Here is a 13,207-nt window from a genome sequence, read left to right as displayed (position 1 = left end):
TGCGTGAAAGACTGCAGCATATACAATATTGTATATGGCTTGGAGTACAATTTTGCTCTCAGGTTAGTGTGTGTGTTTATGTAACCTGAGCTATAACTCAGGATAAGGTGCAAACAGGATTACAGTGGTACAACCCCAATTCCAAAAAAAGTTGGGATGCTGTGTAAAACATAAATAAAACACACAATAATTTGCTAATCCTTTTTGACATATAGTCAATTGAAAACAGTACAAAGACCATGTATTTAATGTTTTACCTCTATTACTTCATTGATTTTTTTGTAAATATATGCCTATTTTGAATTTGATGCCAGCAACACGTTTCTAAGAAGTTGGGACAGGAGCAACAAATGACTAGGAAAGTTGTAGAATGCTTCAAAAACACCTGTTTGGAATGTTCCGCAGGTGAACAGGTTGATTGGTAACGGGTGATAGTATCATGATTGTCATGAGCCATCCTCGAAAGGCTCAGCTGTTCACAAGCAAGGATGGAGCGAGATTCACCACTTTGTGAACACATGATTGTATAAAGTATGTTAGTACAGGGGCTTGGGAACACTTTCTAAACCGTTGTCAGTAAACACAGTTTGCAAATGATTGCATTCTGTTTTTATTCACACTTTACTTATGCAGTGTCCCAACTTTTTTGGAATCAGGGTTGTAACTAGCCCAATGACTTCAAGAACGTAGATTGCAAATAGGAAGAAACTTTCCATGTAAAATGTTAATTTCAAAATACATTCTTTGTTTTTTATAATGCATGACAGGTATAATATGGACCAAAAAAACTCATTTTTTTTTTTAGCATTTAGATCACAATACAGGGTAATTTGAAGAGCCTTATGCGGACACAGGGTTGTAAAAGTGATTATTGCTTTAGCTTTCCCTTATCTTTTATAATGTAATCACTAAGAGGCAGTGCAGTAAATGACAACCAACAGCTCTATTATGCCCAAAAGTTAGGACAGTGGGTGTACATGATGATGTGCTCCAAATGTAAATGTGAGTATGACTGTGTTACAATTAATTGTTGTAGTCACTTTCTGTAATGATTTCTTTCCCAAACATCTCAAATTAGATGTTGTTAGGTAGATATTTTGTACCTTCTGTGATAATCAGCAACTATTTAAACTGTAGCATGATATTTATGTGTCACAAAGTAGGTCTAAAGGAATAGCCTCCGAACTGAAGTTGGATAGCAAGTGTTGCAGAAAGCATCAGGATCAGACTTACAATGTGGTGCAGAATAAAATAGGATTAAGATGATACTTGTTTCATTTAGGTGCCAGTGATGGGCTACAGCTTGTGACATTCTTTCATGACATTATGTTTGACTCTGATCACTGACTCATGGTATTTTTAGTGATATTTTTGTGAATGTAACTTATTTGTGTGGTATTAGGCGAGTTCCTATCTTACTTTTTTGTTCAGTGACTGCCAGGTGATGTGCTTTGAATGTAATGTTGCTGTATCTTCAATACAATCTGCAGTTTCATCTTTGGAGTGCACTTGCCTTATTGTACTAAATATGATAAATGCTGATGCACTGAATCCTTTCTCATGTGGTATTAACTAAAGATATTACACTTGAAAAGATATAATTCATTTTACCCTCCATCACCCTCTTCAAAGCTTTAATAATTGAACCAGAAAAGGTCTGTTCTGCTTAGTGGTCACAGGGCTCATAACTCAACATCCTCCCTCTGTCTATCTCAGTAGTCCTGCTGATTAGAAGTGGACAGCCTCCTCCGTCTCTTTCCTTTCTTCCCAGGCTCCCTATTTCTCAGTCATTGAGTGGTCAGGAGAGTTTGTGTGGGAGCGATACATTCCAGTTTAATATTTAACTCTGACTCAGACCTGAAAAGGGGGAGGGAGGGAGAGACAGACATACGCTACAGAAAACAACAGGATGAACACACAAGAGGAGTAACACAAGTCTGATGTCAATTTTAATGAGATGGTTCAATACAAATCAGTAAAATCCAGAGTTCTTTGCATACAGGCAATTATAAATGCTATTTTCACATTAACACAACATTAACATGAGGAGAAAAAGAATGCAGTAATTACATATTCTACACAACATGTCTGAAATCACAGTGCCATTGGAATTCATCTCTATATGTTTGCTGAAGACAGACAAATAGTCACAGTAAGTCACACAGAGGAAAACAAATATCCTGACAGTCACTGTACATACAGTAACATGTGAAACCAGCCCATTTGTGCTGTTGTGGAGACTGGAGTAATCTGAAGTTGATGGAAGATGTCTGAATGCTACGACGCCTGAGGTACTGGATTTGTAGCTGGGAAAAGAAAGGCCATGTATTGGTAATGTTGACTATTAAAGCAACCCCTCTTAAACATTTGTAGACACAACCAATGGGTCCTTTTTAAAGCTTTTTGTAATCAGACATTCTAAAGATGGGCAGTATGATACTTAATTGCTGCAGGTCTGAATAGCCTGCATGCATAAACCATTCAGCATGATTAAAAAAAACACATATCCCTGCATCTTTAAGAGAAAATAAATCTGCATGTCCCTGTGTCTTATGTTTTAATCACTTCTGATCATATGTGACCTTGAATTGTGTATGGCCAGTTCCACAAAGGACTTACCCACTCCACTGATGTCCACTGTCTCTGCACAGCCCAGAAAGCGAGCCACATGTGGTGAGCAGGAGGTAGGATTATCCTGGTGTTCTCTGAGACACTGCTCAAACTCAACAAACTCCTTGGAACAGCCTTGTCTGATCTTTTGGATCACTGGGCTATCATAAAAAATGTAGGGGTTAGATAGATATGTACTCTGAAAATGTGGGCGAAACGATGTTAGAGTCAAATGGGAGTGAATGTATGAGTACGTTGCCTTACTGTGATGATGTGCACTGTGCAACCTTCATCTTAAGTCCATGACAGGTTTGCTGCCATGTTGATGGGTTGGAAGCCACACATGACCCATACGCCTCCATTTCTTTTTGGCAGTATTTTGCCGTGATATCCATAGCAGCCTGCCTGAATAGTAGCAGAATTATGTAAATCAGTCAGGGATTATAGACAAATTCAATGAGACACCGATCATAAAGCTAATAAACTTGCTATAAAAAGCACAAACAATACAGTAAACGGAATAAAGTACTTGGATGTAGCCTGATTCACAGTGTGTTTACACTCTGTCCCTACTTCACTACCTAAACTAGAGAACACGGTAAGTGTAATGTTGATATGAGCTGTATTTAAATGTCTTACATGTTGCTCTTTTAGGCTCGTCTGACACGAAGAAACTGGACAACCAAGGTTATAGCACCAGTATTTCTACATGTGCAGCCATGTCTGTGCGGCAAATACACCGTACACACCCGTTACTATCTGATAGGATGGAAATACAACGTTGTGAATTGCTCTTTAGTCTTATTGGTTCAGATTTGTGTCACTCTCACACCCAGGCCCCTCCCCTTTAATGACGTTTAACTTATTAAAGGGATAGTTACTTAATCGCGCTATTGAAACATTACAAATTAAGTCAGTATTTTGTTGAAGAAACACCTTTATTCACATGTTACAGTAAGTTTAAACTAAGCAACATAATTTGACCGTATGGAAAATGATAAATGTTTAATTTTTTCCGTTTAATCGTGCAGTGCCCTGAAAACATTACGTGTCTTTACGTATTTACGTATGCGGAAGCAACAGTCAGAGTACGAGCGATTCAGTAAACGGACTCTGAAGGCTGGACTGAGCTACGCTCCTTGGGTAGAATCGTATTTTAAACGGCTACAGCACGACGGGGTGGTGGATGATAGAGGGGGGCTGAGGAGTGAGCACACTATAATGAACGACGCCGAGAAAAAAGGGAGTATGGCTGCAGACGGGATAGGGGAACCGGGTGAGCTGCAAATGGCCCCCTCTGTGAACCACAACCAGCATGACAGCGGCACCGGCGACGAGCTGGTGAGCTCGGTGACGCTGTACAGGCGAAGGCCCCGGCTACTACATGGCACCGTCCTCCCGTTTCTGGCTGTTCTATACCCAGGCTGGCTTTACGTGTGGTTAGGAGTGTACGGTGCCTCCGACTATCCGGAGGCAGGCCTCCTGGCGCTAGCCGCTATCGGGATCGCGCACGTCCTCACAGCGCTCTCTGGTTATTGGTCCGTGCACGCGCACTGTTGGCTCACTTGTTCGAAGGTAAACATCAGTAACAATAATAGTGCGATATCCTATTGACATCTCTAGGAAACCCACTGTTTTCTCCATGCCTTGTACATAGAGCTCAGTGGTCAGGGTTAATTTTAACCCGTGTGCACGTACGAAATCAGTGTCTTGCTCAAGGGCACTCTAGTAGGTCAGGGGTTTGGCTTGAACCCCGGTTAATGCATCTAGGGATGACCTCTGTAGCCACTGCAACACACAAATGATCAAACTTTCACTACCAATTTGAATCAGCATGCAGTGACATTTCTATGATAAAGTGTGTTTTCTCAGTAGGCAGTTGTATAAGAGAGTCTAGATCCTCTAGGACATAACAGATGTATGAACAATGTAATTAGGTACAACATTTTTAATTAAATGTAAAAGCTAAGGATATTTTAATATTGTGCCTGAACTTCACATTGATCAAGCAACTGTATGTCAGGGCATGTCTCATTCGAGAGGGACAAGCCACCAGAGGCATACAGTTATCACAAAAATGAATGAAGTGACTTGCCACAGTGTGTGAATTTGTCACTTGATCTTTTGTAAACACAGGAACCAGACCCAAACAAGGCTACGCTGGCAAAGGTCATACCCACCCCGAACAATGGTTTTGCTGAGCTTGTGGCACTACAGAGGGACCAGGTCAGTTCACATATTAACTCTCAGGATGTTCCAGGTTGTCTTAATTGGAAACATGTCCCAGATTCCACATTCTCTTTCTGCAAAGCTCAGGTTTTGACACATGATCTTGCCAGTTGTTTGAAATCCACATCAGCTTAGTCACTCTTGTCTAGTGACTGGATTGATGTGGCTTTGATGTAGGCAAACTGTAATTATTTTCTATTCACATTTGTGATTGGACTTGTCTATAGACACAAGACCTGACAATCTCTTGTGTTAAGGGAAAACACTAAGATAATACCAAGGAATGAATGCTGCAATTTGAATTTTTGTCTCTTGTTTTGACCAACAGGATGAGAATGGGGAGCAAATTCTGTCTTTTGAGTTTCAAAAGATCCGCTACATGTTTGACCACAAAGAGAAGAAATGTTTCCTTCCAATAGCATTTCCCATAAGACACCCAATGGGCTACTTTCAGTCCTGGCGTGGCTACCAGGAGGAAGCTGAACTCAGAGCTGCAGAAAAGCACTACGGTACCAATCGTGCTGAGATGGTGGTGCCAGATTTCCTGGAGCTCTTCAAAGAGAGGGCCACGGCTCCCTTTTTTGTTTTCCAGGTGTGTGTGTGAATATTTCTTTGTAATTCGACTTGTTTTTGTTGTAAAAATGTACTTCATAATTTTTTAACTTTTGTTGAAGTGCTTTAAATAGGATGTTGTTGACCTTGTAATAGTGTCTGTCTGTGTCCATGTGAAGTTATCTACTGTCTGCCATCTGTCAGGTGTTCTGTGTGGGGCTATGGTGTCTGGACGAGTACTGGTACTACAGTGTTTTTACACTGTTTATGCTGGTGGCATTTGAGGCCTCCCTAGTCCAGCAGCAAATGAGGAATATGTCTGAGATCCGGCGTATGGGAAACAAGCCCTATATGATCCAGGTAGACTTCATTAAATTTGAAATTTTGTACATTCAGTTTTAAAATTATAAACAAACATTTTGTCTTGCATCTCAAAATTCAGTATCTACAGTATATTTCCCATATACTAAAACCATCCCAAATATATGTACTTTATGTCAGGTATATCGCAACAGGAAGTGGAGACCTATTTCGAGTGATGAGCTTGTCCCTGGTGATATCGTCTCAATAGGTAAATGTCCTGCCAGCATCCTTCTGACCGCAAACATCATACTGACTTTGTTAGTGTATGTTGAAAATGTGTATTCTCTGCCTCACAGGACGTTCGCCCCAGGACAACTTGGTACCATGTGATGTGCTGCTACTCAGGGGCCGTTGCATTGTGGATGAGGCCATGCTGACTGGAGAGTCTGTGCCCCAGATGAAGGTTAGAGACAAACTGATATATACATGATAACACTATACAGAGCAGAGGGCTTTGGAGCGTAAACCTAGATTATATAGATTAAATGGCATGGGATTAGTTAGGGGGTGTTGTAATTACTGCTGAAAATATGCGGTGTGCAGGAGCCAGTGGAGGACTTGGACCCAGAGCGAATCCTGGACCTTCAGACAGACTCTCGACTCCACATCATCTCTGGAGGGACAAAAGTGGTGCAACATAGCCCTCCTTTAAAGGCCAGTGCTGGACTCAAACGTAAGTGCTAATTCCTCACTTAATTTGCTACCAGCAACATAAAATGGCTGTTGAATCGGTAAATGTGTAAATCTATCTTTATCATCAAAACAATGAGCAAGCTCATTAATTATTATTATTATTATTATTATTTGTGTGCAGCTGTAGATAATGGCTGTGTGGCCTATGTATTGAGAACAGGATTCTACACCTCTCAGGTGAGGAAGTTGCTTAGCATACTCCCTTTTTTTCTTGACATGTATTTTAATTCTTGTTTTGACAGCATGTCAGTGTAAGACATTTTGAGTCAACTGAAAATGTACTGATTGTATATAAAAAACTTGCCTGCAGGGTAAACTGTTACGGACCATCCTCTTTGGTGTGAAAAGAGTGACAGCAAACAACCTGGAGACTTTCATCTTCATCCTCTTCCTCCTTGTGTTTGCCATTGCTGCAGCTGTTTATGTGTGGGTAGAAGGTGAGGTGCACAGCATCAGTTCATTAAGATGTGATTTTTATTTAACACAGACATTAACCTAGTGAAAGTGATTGTTAATAGCTGGAGGAGAGGGCATAGGAAATATCTAAATACTATCTTTGTGCTTTGTATTACCCCCTCAGGGACCAAGGATGCCAGCAGGAACCGCTACAAGCTGTTTCTGGAGTGCACGCTAATCCTCACCTCGGTGGTTCCACCAGAACTCCCCATAGAGCTTTCTCTGGCAGTTAACACGTCTCTTATCGCCCTGGCTAAACTTTGTATGTCTGTGTGTGCTCCTGTGCTGCATGTGTGTTGAATATATTTTAAGTGATTTGGACAAAGCAGCATTTTAATGCAAAGTTGCAACAGCAGTGGTTCATTTGAGTCTTCTTTTTCTTCCCCTGCCTAGATGTGTTCTGTACAGAACCCTTCAGGATACCATTTGCAGGGAAAGTGGAGGTTTGCTGTTTTGACAAAACGGGAACACTGACCAGTGACAGTTTGGTAGTAAGAGGAGTAGCAGGCCTCAGGTGAACCCTGCCTACCATTCTTAGTGTTTTGCTTTAAACAGCATGATTTGAGAAGCACAAACACAAAGCATACTATGCTATTGTTTAGGTTAGTTAATGTTTACAGCACATTTACTGATGCTTTGAATGTTTACGATAGAGAAGGAAAGGAGGTGATGCCTGTATCTGAGATCCCAGTTGAGACACATCGGGTGGTGGCCACATGCCACTCACTGGTCACTCTGGATGATGGTCAGCTGGTTGGAGATCCACTGGAGAAGGCCATGCTGACCGCTGCTGACTGGACCCTTACTAAAGGTACAGAGAAGTGGCCTCCACTGAATGTACAGTGTTGGATACTTGCAAGTGTGTGCGAGAATATGTGTATGCTCATGTTTGTGTGGGGCTACATACAGCCGCGTGTCCCTTTCAAATTAGAATTTTTCTGACTGGCAGTATAATCTGGCTGCACCAAGCCTGTTGTGTTCAGGCTGGTGGTCTAATTTGACTAGTAATCTTAAAGTAATTATTTTCTTCATATGCACTGTATTTTAATGTAGATATTGGTACTTGGGTACCTTTGCTCTCAATGGCACAATGCTTGTGTGTGTGCCTCACTGACTCTTGGCTCTTTGACCAGATGAGAAGGTATTCCCTCGAGGGATTAAAACTCAGGGACTTAAGATCCACCAGCGTTTCCACTTTGCCAGTGCTCTGAAGAGGATGTCGGTCCTGGCTTCCTATGAGAAACTGGGGTCCACTGAACTCTCCTACATCTCCACTGTCAAGGGAGCTCCAGAGACACTCAGAGGAATGGTACATATCGACACCATCCTCAGTACATACATGTTCTAGCCTAATCATGCATACCTGCCAGTGTTCTAATATGGCTGTGATTATAGTTTGCAGAATGTCCAGCAAGTTATGATGAAGTCCACAAGGAAATGTCTCGGGAGGGAGCTAGAGTGCTGGCCTTGGGTTACAAAGAGATGGGACATCTCAGTCACCAGCAGGTTGTTATGTTTTTTTTTTTTTTCAGAACTATCAGAGATCATCTGATCTGTCTAAGTACTCTTGTCAGGGAAAACTAGATTTTTTTAGAGACTGAGCTGTGTATTTGTGAGCCGCAGGTCCGGGAGATGAGCCGCAATGCTCTGGAGTGTAACTTGCATTTCGCCGGGTTCATGGTTGTGTCCTGCCCCCTCAAGAGTGACAGCAAGGCTGTCATCAGAGAAATCCAGGAAGCATCTCATCATGTAAATAAACTGCAAACACACAATTTTGCACAGGTACTAAAATGACATGGTTTTAAGATGGATAATTCCTCTGCCTCTGGTTTCAGGTGGTGATGATCACAGGCGATAACCCTCTAACAGCATGCCATGTAGCAAGAGAACTCCACTTCATCCAGAAAGACCACACACTTGTATTGCAGCCAAGCCCCAGTCAGGGTAAGATAAGCCATCACTTTATGGAATTCCATGTATTACTCAAAATGGCCAGTGGAGACTAATGCCAGTAAAAAAGGTTGTAGCTAAAGGGCATAAAGATCCTTGTAATCCATTTTAAGTGGGTGTTTTGACCAAGAAGTTCAGAATCACATACCTGATGTCGCTTTGTTTTCCAGGTGAATGGCACTGGGAGTCCATTGATGGCAGTGTGTGTGTACCATTGCCCCCTCCTTCCGTTTCCTCATTCGTGCATCAGTTTGACTTGTGTGTAACAGGGGAGGGGCTGGCCAGACTGAGCTGTGACCCCCGGCTACTCCACACACTCTTGCCTCACATACGAGTGTTTGCCCGTGTCAGTCCAAAACAGAAGGTATGTGCCAAATCAATAGCTGGTCCTTGAAAGTTAGGTGCTTTGTACTCTCTAATGAAATGCTGAATCTAAAGCTAAAACTAAACAATATGCTGTACATTTACAACCTGCCGTGATGTTGAGGTTTGTAAACCATAGCTAAGATGGAGTTGGATAGCAGAACATGCTTTGTTAAATCTGACACCAAAAATATCAGGTTTTTGTCAAAGAGCAAATGCCTCATTGTTCTAATAATACAGTGAGATCGATCACAGATGAAGCAGAGTTTAGACAGATAGTAGTCTCAAGATTCTACTCAACAGCAAGACATGCATTTTAACCAGGTGAACCTACTCATTTTGTCTGACTGGCAAAAGTATTTAAGGTTGAACTTAAAAGTTATTTTGAAAGTTATAATGGCTGTCCGTTCTGTTTCAGGAATTTGTCATCACAAGTCTAAAGGGGCTGGGTTATGTGACACTGATGTGTGGTGATGGCACAAATGATGTTGGAGCTCTCAAACACGCCCACATAGGTAAGATTTATCAGCCACTAAGACTGAAGGCATGCGTTTTTATGTATGACCCCCAACACTGTGTAGTGATGATATTTTTTCCCTAGGTGTTGCTTTGTTAGCCAACGCCCCTGAGCGCATGCCTGAAAAAAAGAAACGGGGGAGAGAAAAGGAGGCATCCACAGCAGAATCCAGACCCTTACCGCCTGTCAGTTCAGGAGGCAAACTGAGTTCCAGAGCAGCCAGGCAGAGGGTGATGGCTCAGAGAGAAGAGCAGCTTGCAGCACAAAAGGTGTGTGTCTTCCTTTCTGATTCCTAAAGGAATACTTTAAAATTTTAATTCTTTCTCTTTTTTTTGACTCTATACAGCAACTGAAACTCGCTTATTTTCCCAAAAAACGCAGAATGCAGCATTTAACTTTATCCCCAGTTACCAATGTTAACAAAACACCTGTTTATAGCTCAAGAAAGAGAAGAAATGTGTGTATCTCACTGGTATGAACTTCAGGCTTTATTCTGTAACAGGAGAGGATCAGTCAAGTCTTACGGGAACTTGAAGAGGATCAGGTACAAGTTGTGAAACTGGGGGATGCCTCCATTGCTGCTCCTTTCACCTCCAAACTGTCCTCCATACAGTGCAGTGAGTAACACTCGTTTATAATTTCCTCCATTGACAGTTGTCAAAGATCTGAAAATAAAGTTTTTGTCTCCTCTGAAACGTGTCGCTTCATCTTTTCCCCCCAGTCTGCCATGTAATAAAACAAGGACGTTGCACTCTGGTGACAACACTCCAAATGTTTAAGATCCTCGCTCTCAACGCCCTGGTGCTGGCATACAGCCAGTCTGTACTCTACCTCGAGGGGGTTAAGTTCAGCGACTTCCAGGCGACCCTGCAGGGCCTTCTCTTGGCCGGATGCTTCCTCTTCATCTCTAGGTCAAAGGTGAGAATTTCTGTTAGAAAATACAGGTTAAACATGTTTCTGATTGTTTTCCTAACAAGATAATATTTATTGATTGTTTTTTTTCTGCCATAACACTTCTTGTGTTTTCGAAAATTAACAATCTTTTTTTTTCTCCTATTTACACAGCCACTGAAAACATTGTCTCAAGAGCGGCCCTTACCAAACATCTTCAATCTTTACACGGTGTTGACTGTGCTACTGCAGTTTGCTGTCCACTTCTGTAGTCTGGTGTATCTTTATAGAGAGGCACAAAGCAGAAGTCCGCCCAGGTAAATCATAGTAAGACAGAAAGAAAGACAACGAGAGCAGTTCTGCTACAAGTTAAATATTTACATTAATACATTATAATAACATTTCACATGTCCTTTCTCTTTTGCAGAGAAGAGCAGTTTGTAGATCTATATAAAGAGTTTGAACCCAGTCTAATTAACAGCACTGTGTATATAATGTCCATGGCAATGCAGATGGCCACCTTTGCCATTAACTACAAGGTACTTATTCTTAACACCATTAGTATTTTTTGCCTTTGCATTCTTTGTAGTGTAACAGACTCACAGCATTGCTTGTTGTGTCCAATAGGGTCACCCCTTCATGGAGTCTCTCAGCGAGAATCGACCACTACTATGGAGTATCGCCCTGTCAGGTTTAGCGATTGTAGGACTTCTTACTGGTTCATCACCAGAATTCAATGAACAGTTTGCTCTTGTAGATATTCCAACCGAGGTGAGCTTATATTAGTTTTTGATGTATTTTTTTTGTAATAGCCTCATAATAATGATGAATGTCACGGGCTAACCTGCTTCCTGTTTACTTCCTTGCAGTTCAAATTGATCATTGCCCAGGTTTTGGTGGTGGACTTTGTTGTTGCTCTGCTGGTGGACCGTGTCCTACAGTTCCTGCTGGGCAATGGAACTCTCAGGCTGCCTTCTTGAACTCAGTGCCAACAGTGACCGCTGCCCTTACCAACCAAACTGTAAAGGGAGAGAAGACTTTGGAGGAGGAAGAGAATTAAAGCTGTTGTGACATACACAAGACAGCTGAGACAGTCATGGCGTGCAGTACTGTACACTCCGTGCATCCCTTCCTTCGTCCTGCTCTGCCCCTCCTTAACCATCTGTGTTCCTGTAGCTCTGTTTCATTTCTCTTGCTTTCTTCATAACTTGACTTTTTTTTCTACCTCTCTCTCTCTCTTTCTTCATCTGTCCCTCCCCGCTGCCACACAAGGCCATGAAGACAGCAGTATTGAGTGGAGTGCGAGACTGTGTGCCAGCCAGAGTGAAACATGCAGGCACACAAAAGGGGCATTCTCCAAGAGAATTGCAAAAGTGTTTTTGATTTTTTTTGATTCCTCTCCTTGATTTTGTAAAAAGTGAAAAACATCTCCAACAGACTTATAAAGACTTACAGATACAAACTATGGAGTCTGTCAAGTGTTTTGTCAAGTACAAGTACTGACATGTCTGCACATGGAAAGGATGAGTATGTCCACCTGGTCTATGAACTATACTGTTCCCAGAAGTAGGTAAGTAAAGAATGAGCAGGGTATGAGAATATAGGTCGAACTGTACAAAGAAAGACATTTATCTATTGAAACCTTTTATCTCATATCACACTGGCCAAATCAAACATGCCATCTCATTAAGCATCAGCTGATTGAAGAAAAGACCTGAACCTTGTGAGAAATTGGCTCCAGGCTCTCATCAGCAACTGTTGGGACTGCTGTTAATAAGGTTGACATACATTTTAGCCAAAAACATGATGCATGGTAATTTTGTCATTGTCCAATTTAATAGTGATTAATATCACTGGATCCCCAAAGACCCATTTTTCACCTTTAGGATCAACCATAAGAATTTAACTTTTTTTTCAGTAGGTAATATCAAAAGAAACAAAACTGAAACGCAAAAAGTTTAATCTCTTTATCCTTTTTAATTGCATACATTCTTATACATGCAGATATGGTACACAATTTCTTATCATGTTTCCACATGGGTGCTCTTAGTTACTATAGGAATTTGCTTAATGGTCATCATGAACACCTTTCAATTTAAGTGCTCAAAGTGACTGTTAAAACATTAAATAAGTTTTGTTTACTAGAACTAGTATATAAATGTATATTTACTTTCTTGTCTTTGGGAACCTCTCCCATTCAGGGGTCAGGAAATGACACAATTGATGTACAGATTAAGATGCCTCTCAGGGGCCATGTTGAAGCCATAATTTTGAAGATAAGGGGATGTGCAAAGAGTATGCACAATAACTGAAATAAGAACTTACACTCTGGTGTAACAATGCTTTATTGTCAAAGACGGAAACTGCAACAAATAGCAAGTGGTTGAGAAATGGCCTAAAGGAGAACAAGCTGCAGTCTTGAACTCCGCAGGCTAAAGCACCAGAAACCTCCTCAGCAGGACTTTAGAAATCCAAAATGTACTAAGGGGATCAGGGTCAGGGTTGCCCCTCTGAACTAGTAGGTCAATGCTTGCCCTTAACTCAATCCAGGGGGTTTCAGAACAAGAGAACCGGATTCCGCCA

The 13,207-nt window shown here is 41.5% G+C and overlaps 2 protein-coding genes across 2 annotated transcripts; one reads left to right on the top strand and one right to left on the bottom strand.

The window, feature by feature from the left end:
• Positions 1-1,936: 1,936 nt before the first annotated feature.
• LOC121621376 (coiled-coil-helix-coiled-coil-helix domain-containing protein 5) lies at positions 1,937-3,351 on the bottom strand. Its single transcript, XM_041957816.1, has 4 exons — positions 3,250-3,351; positions 2,875-3,015; positions 2,620-2,771; positions 1,937-2,306 (listed from the first exon to the last, which is right to left on the bottom strand). Coding segments are annotated over exons 1-4 (324 nt in total). The 5' UTR covers positions 3,252-3,351; the 3' UTR covers positions 1,937-2,277.
• Positions 3,352-3,710: 359 nt separating this feature from the next.
• atp13a1 (ATPase 13A1) lies at positions 3,711-12,487 on the top strand. The gene is made up of 25 exons (XM_041956906.1): positions 3,711-4,185; positions 4,747-4,836; positions 5,168-5,431; positions 5,596-5,751; positions 5,893-5,962; positions 6,051-6,157; positions 6,298-6,427; positions 6,569-6,624; positions 6,758-6,884; positions 7,028-7,165; positions 7,297-7,417; positions 7,557-7,714; positions 8,037-8,212; positions 8,299-8,409; positions 8,527-8,652; positions 8,739-8,847; positions 9,024-9,217; positions 9,635-9,731; positions 9,818-10,002; positions 10,236-10,350; positions 10,455-10,651; positions 10,799-10,941; positions 11,052-11,163; positions 11,252-11,395; positions 11,494-12,487. Exons 1-25 carry the CDS (start codon positions 3,832-3,834, stop codon positions 11,602-11,604), a joined length of 3,591 nt encoding a protein of 1,196 aa, XP_041812840.1. The 5' UTR covers positions 3,711-3,831; the 3' UTR covers positions 11,605-12,487.
• The last annotated feature ends 720 nt before the right edge of the window (positions 12,488-13,207 follow it).

This window comes from Chelmon rostratus, chromosome 17 (genome assembly GCF_017976325.1).
Source record: "Chelmon rostratus isolate fCheRos1 chromosome 17, fCheRos1.pri, whole genome shotgun sequence".
Lineage (NCBI taxonomy): Eukaryota > Metazoa > Chordata > Actinopteri > Chaetodontiformes > Chaetodontidae > Chelmon > Chelmon rostratus.
This window is presented reverse-complemented; position numbering and strand designations above follow the sequence as displayed.

Coding starts and splice junctions, on each gene's coding strand:
- LOC121621376 (XM_041957816.1), bottom strand. Junction 2,772..2,874: donor GCACAGTGCACATCATCACA/GTAAGGCAACGT, acceptor TTTTTATGATAG/CCCAGTGATCCAAAAGATCA. Junction 2,307..2,619: donor AGTGGACATCAGTGGAGTGG/GTAAGTCCTTTG, acceptor TTCTTTTCCCAG/CTACAAATCCAGTACCTCAG.
- atp13a1 (XM_041956906.1), top strand. CDS start 3,832: ATGAACGACGCCGAGAAAAAAGGGAGTATGGCTGCAGACGGGATAGGG. Junction 8,213..8,298: donor CAGAGACACTCAGAGGAATG/GTACATATCGAC, acceptor CTGTGATTATAG/TTTGCAGAATGTCCAGCAAG. Junction 8,653..8,738: donor TCCAGGAAGCATCTCATCAT/GTAAATAAACTG, acceptor CTCTGGTTTCAG/GTGGTGATGATCACAGGCGA.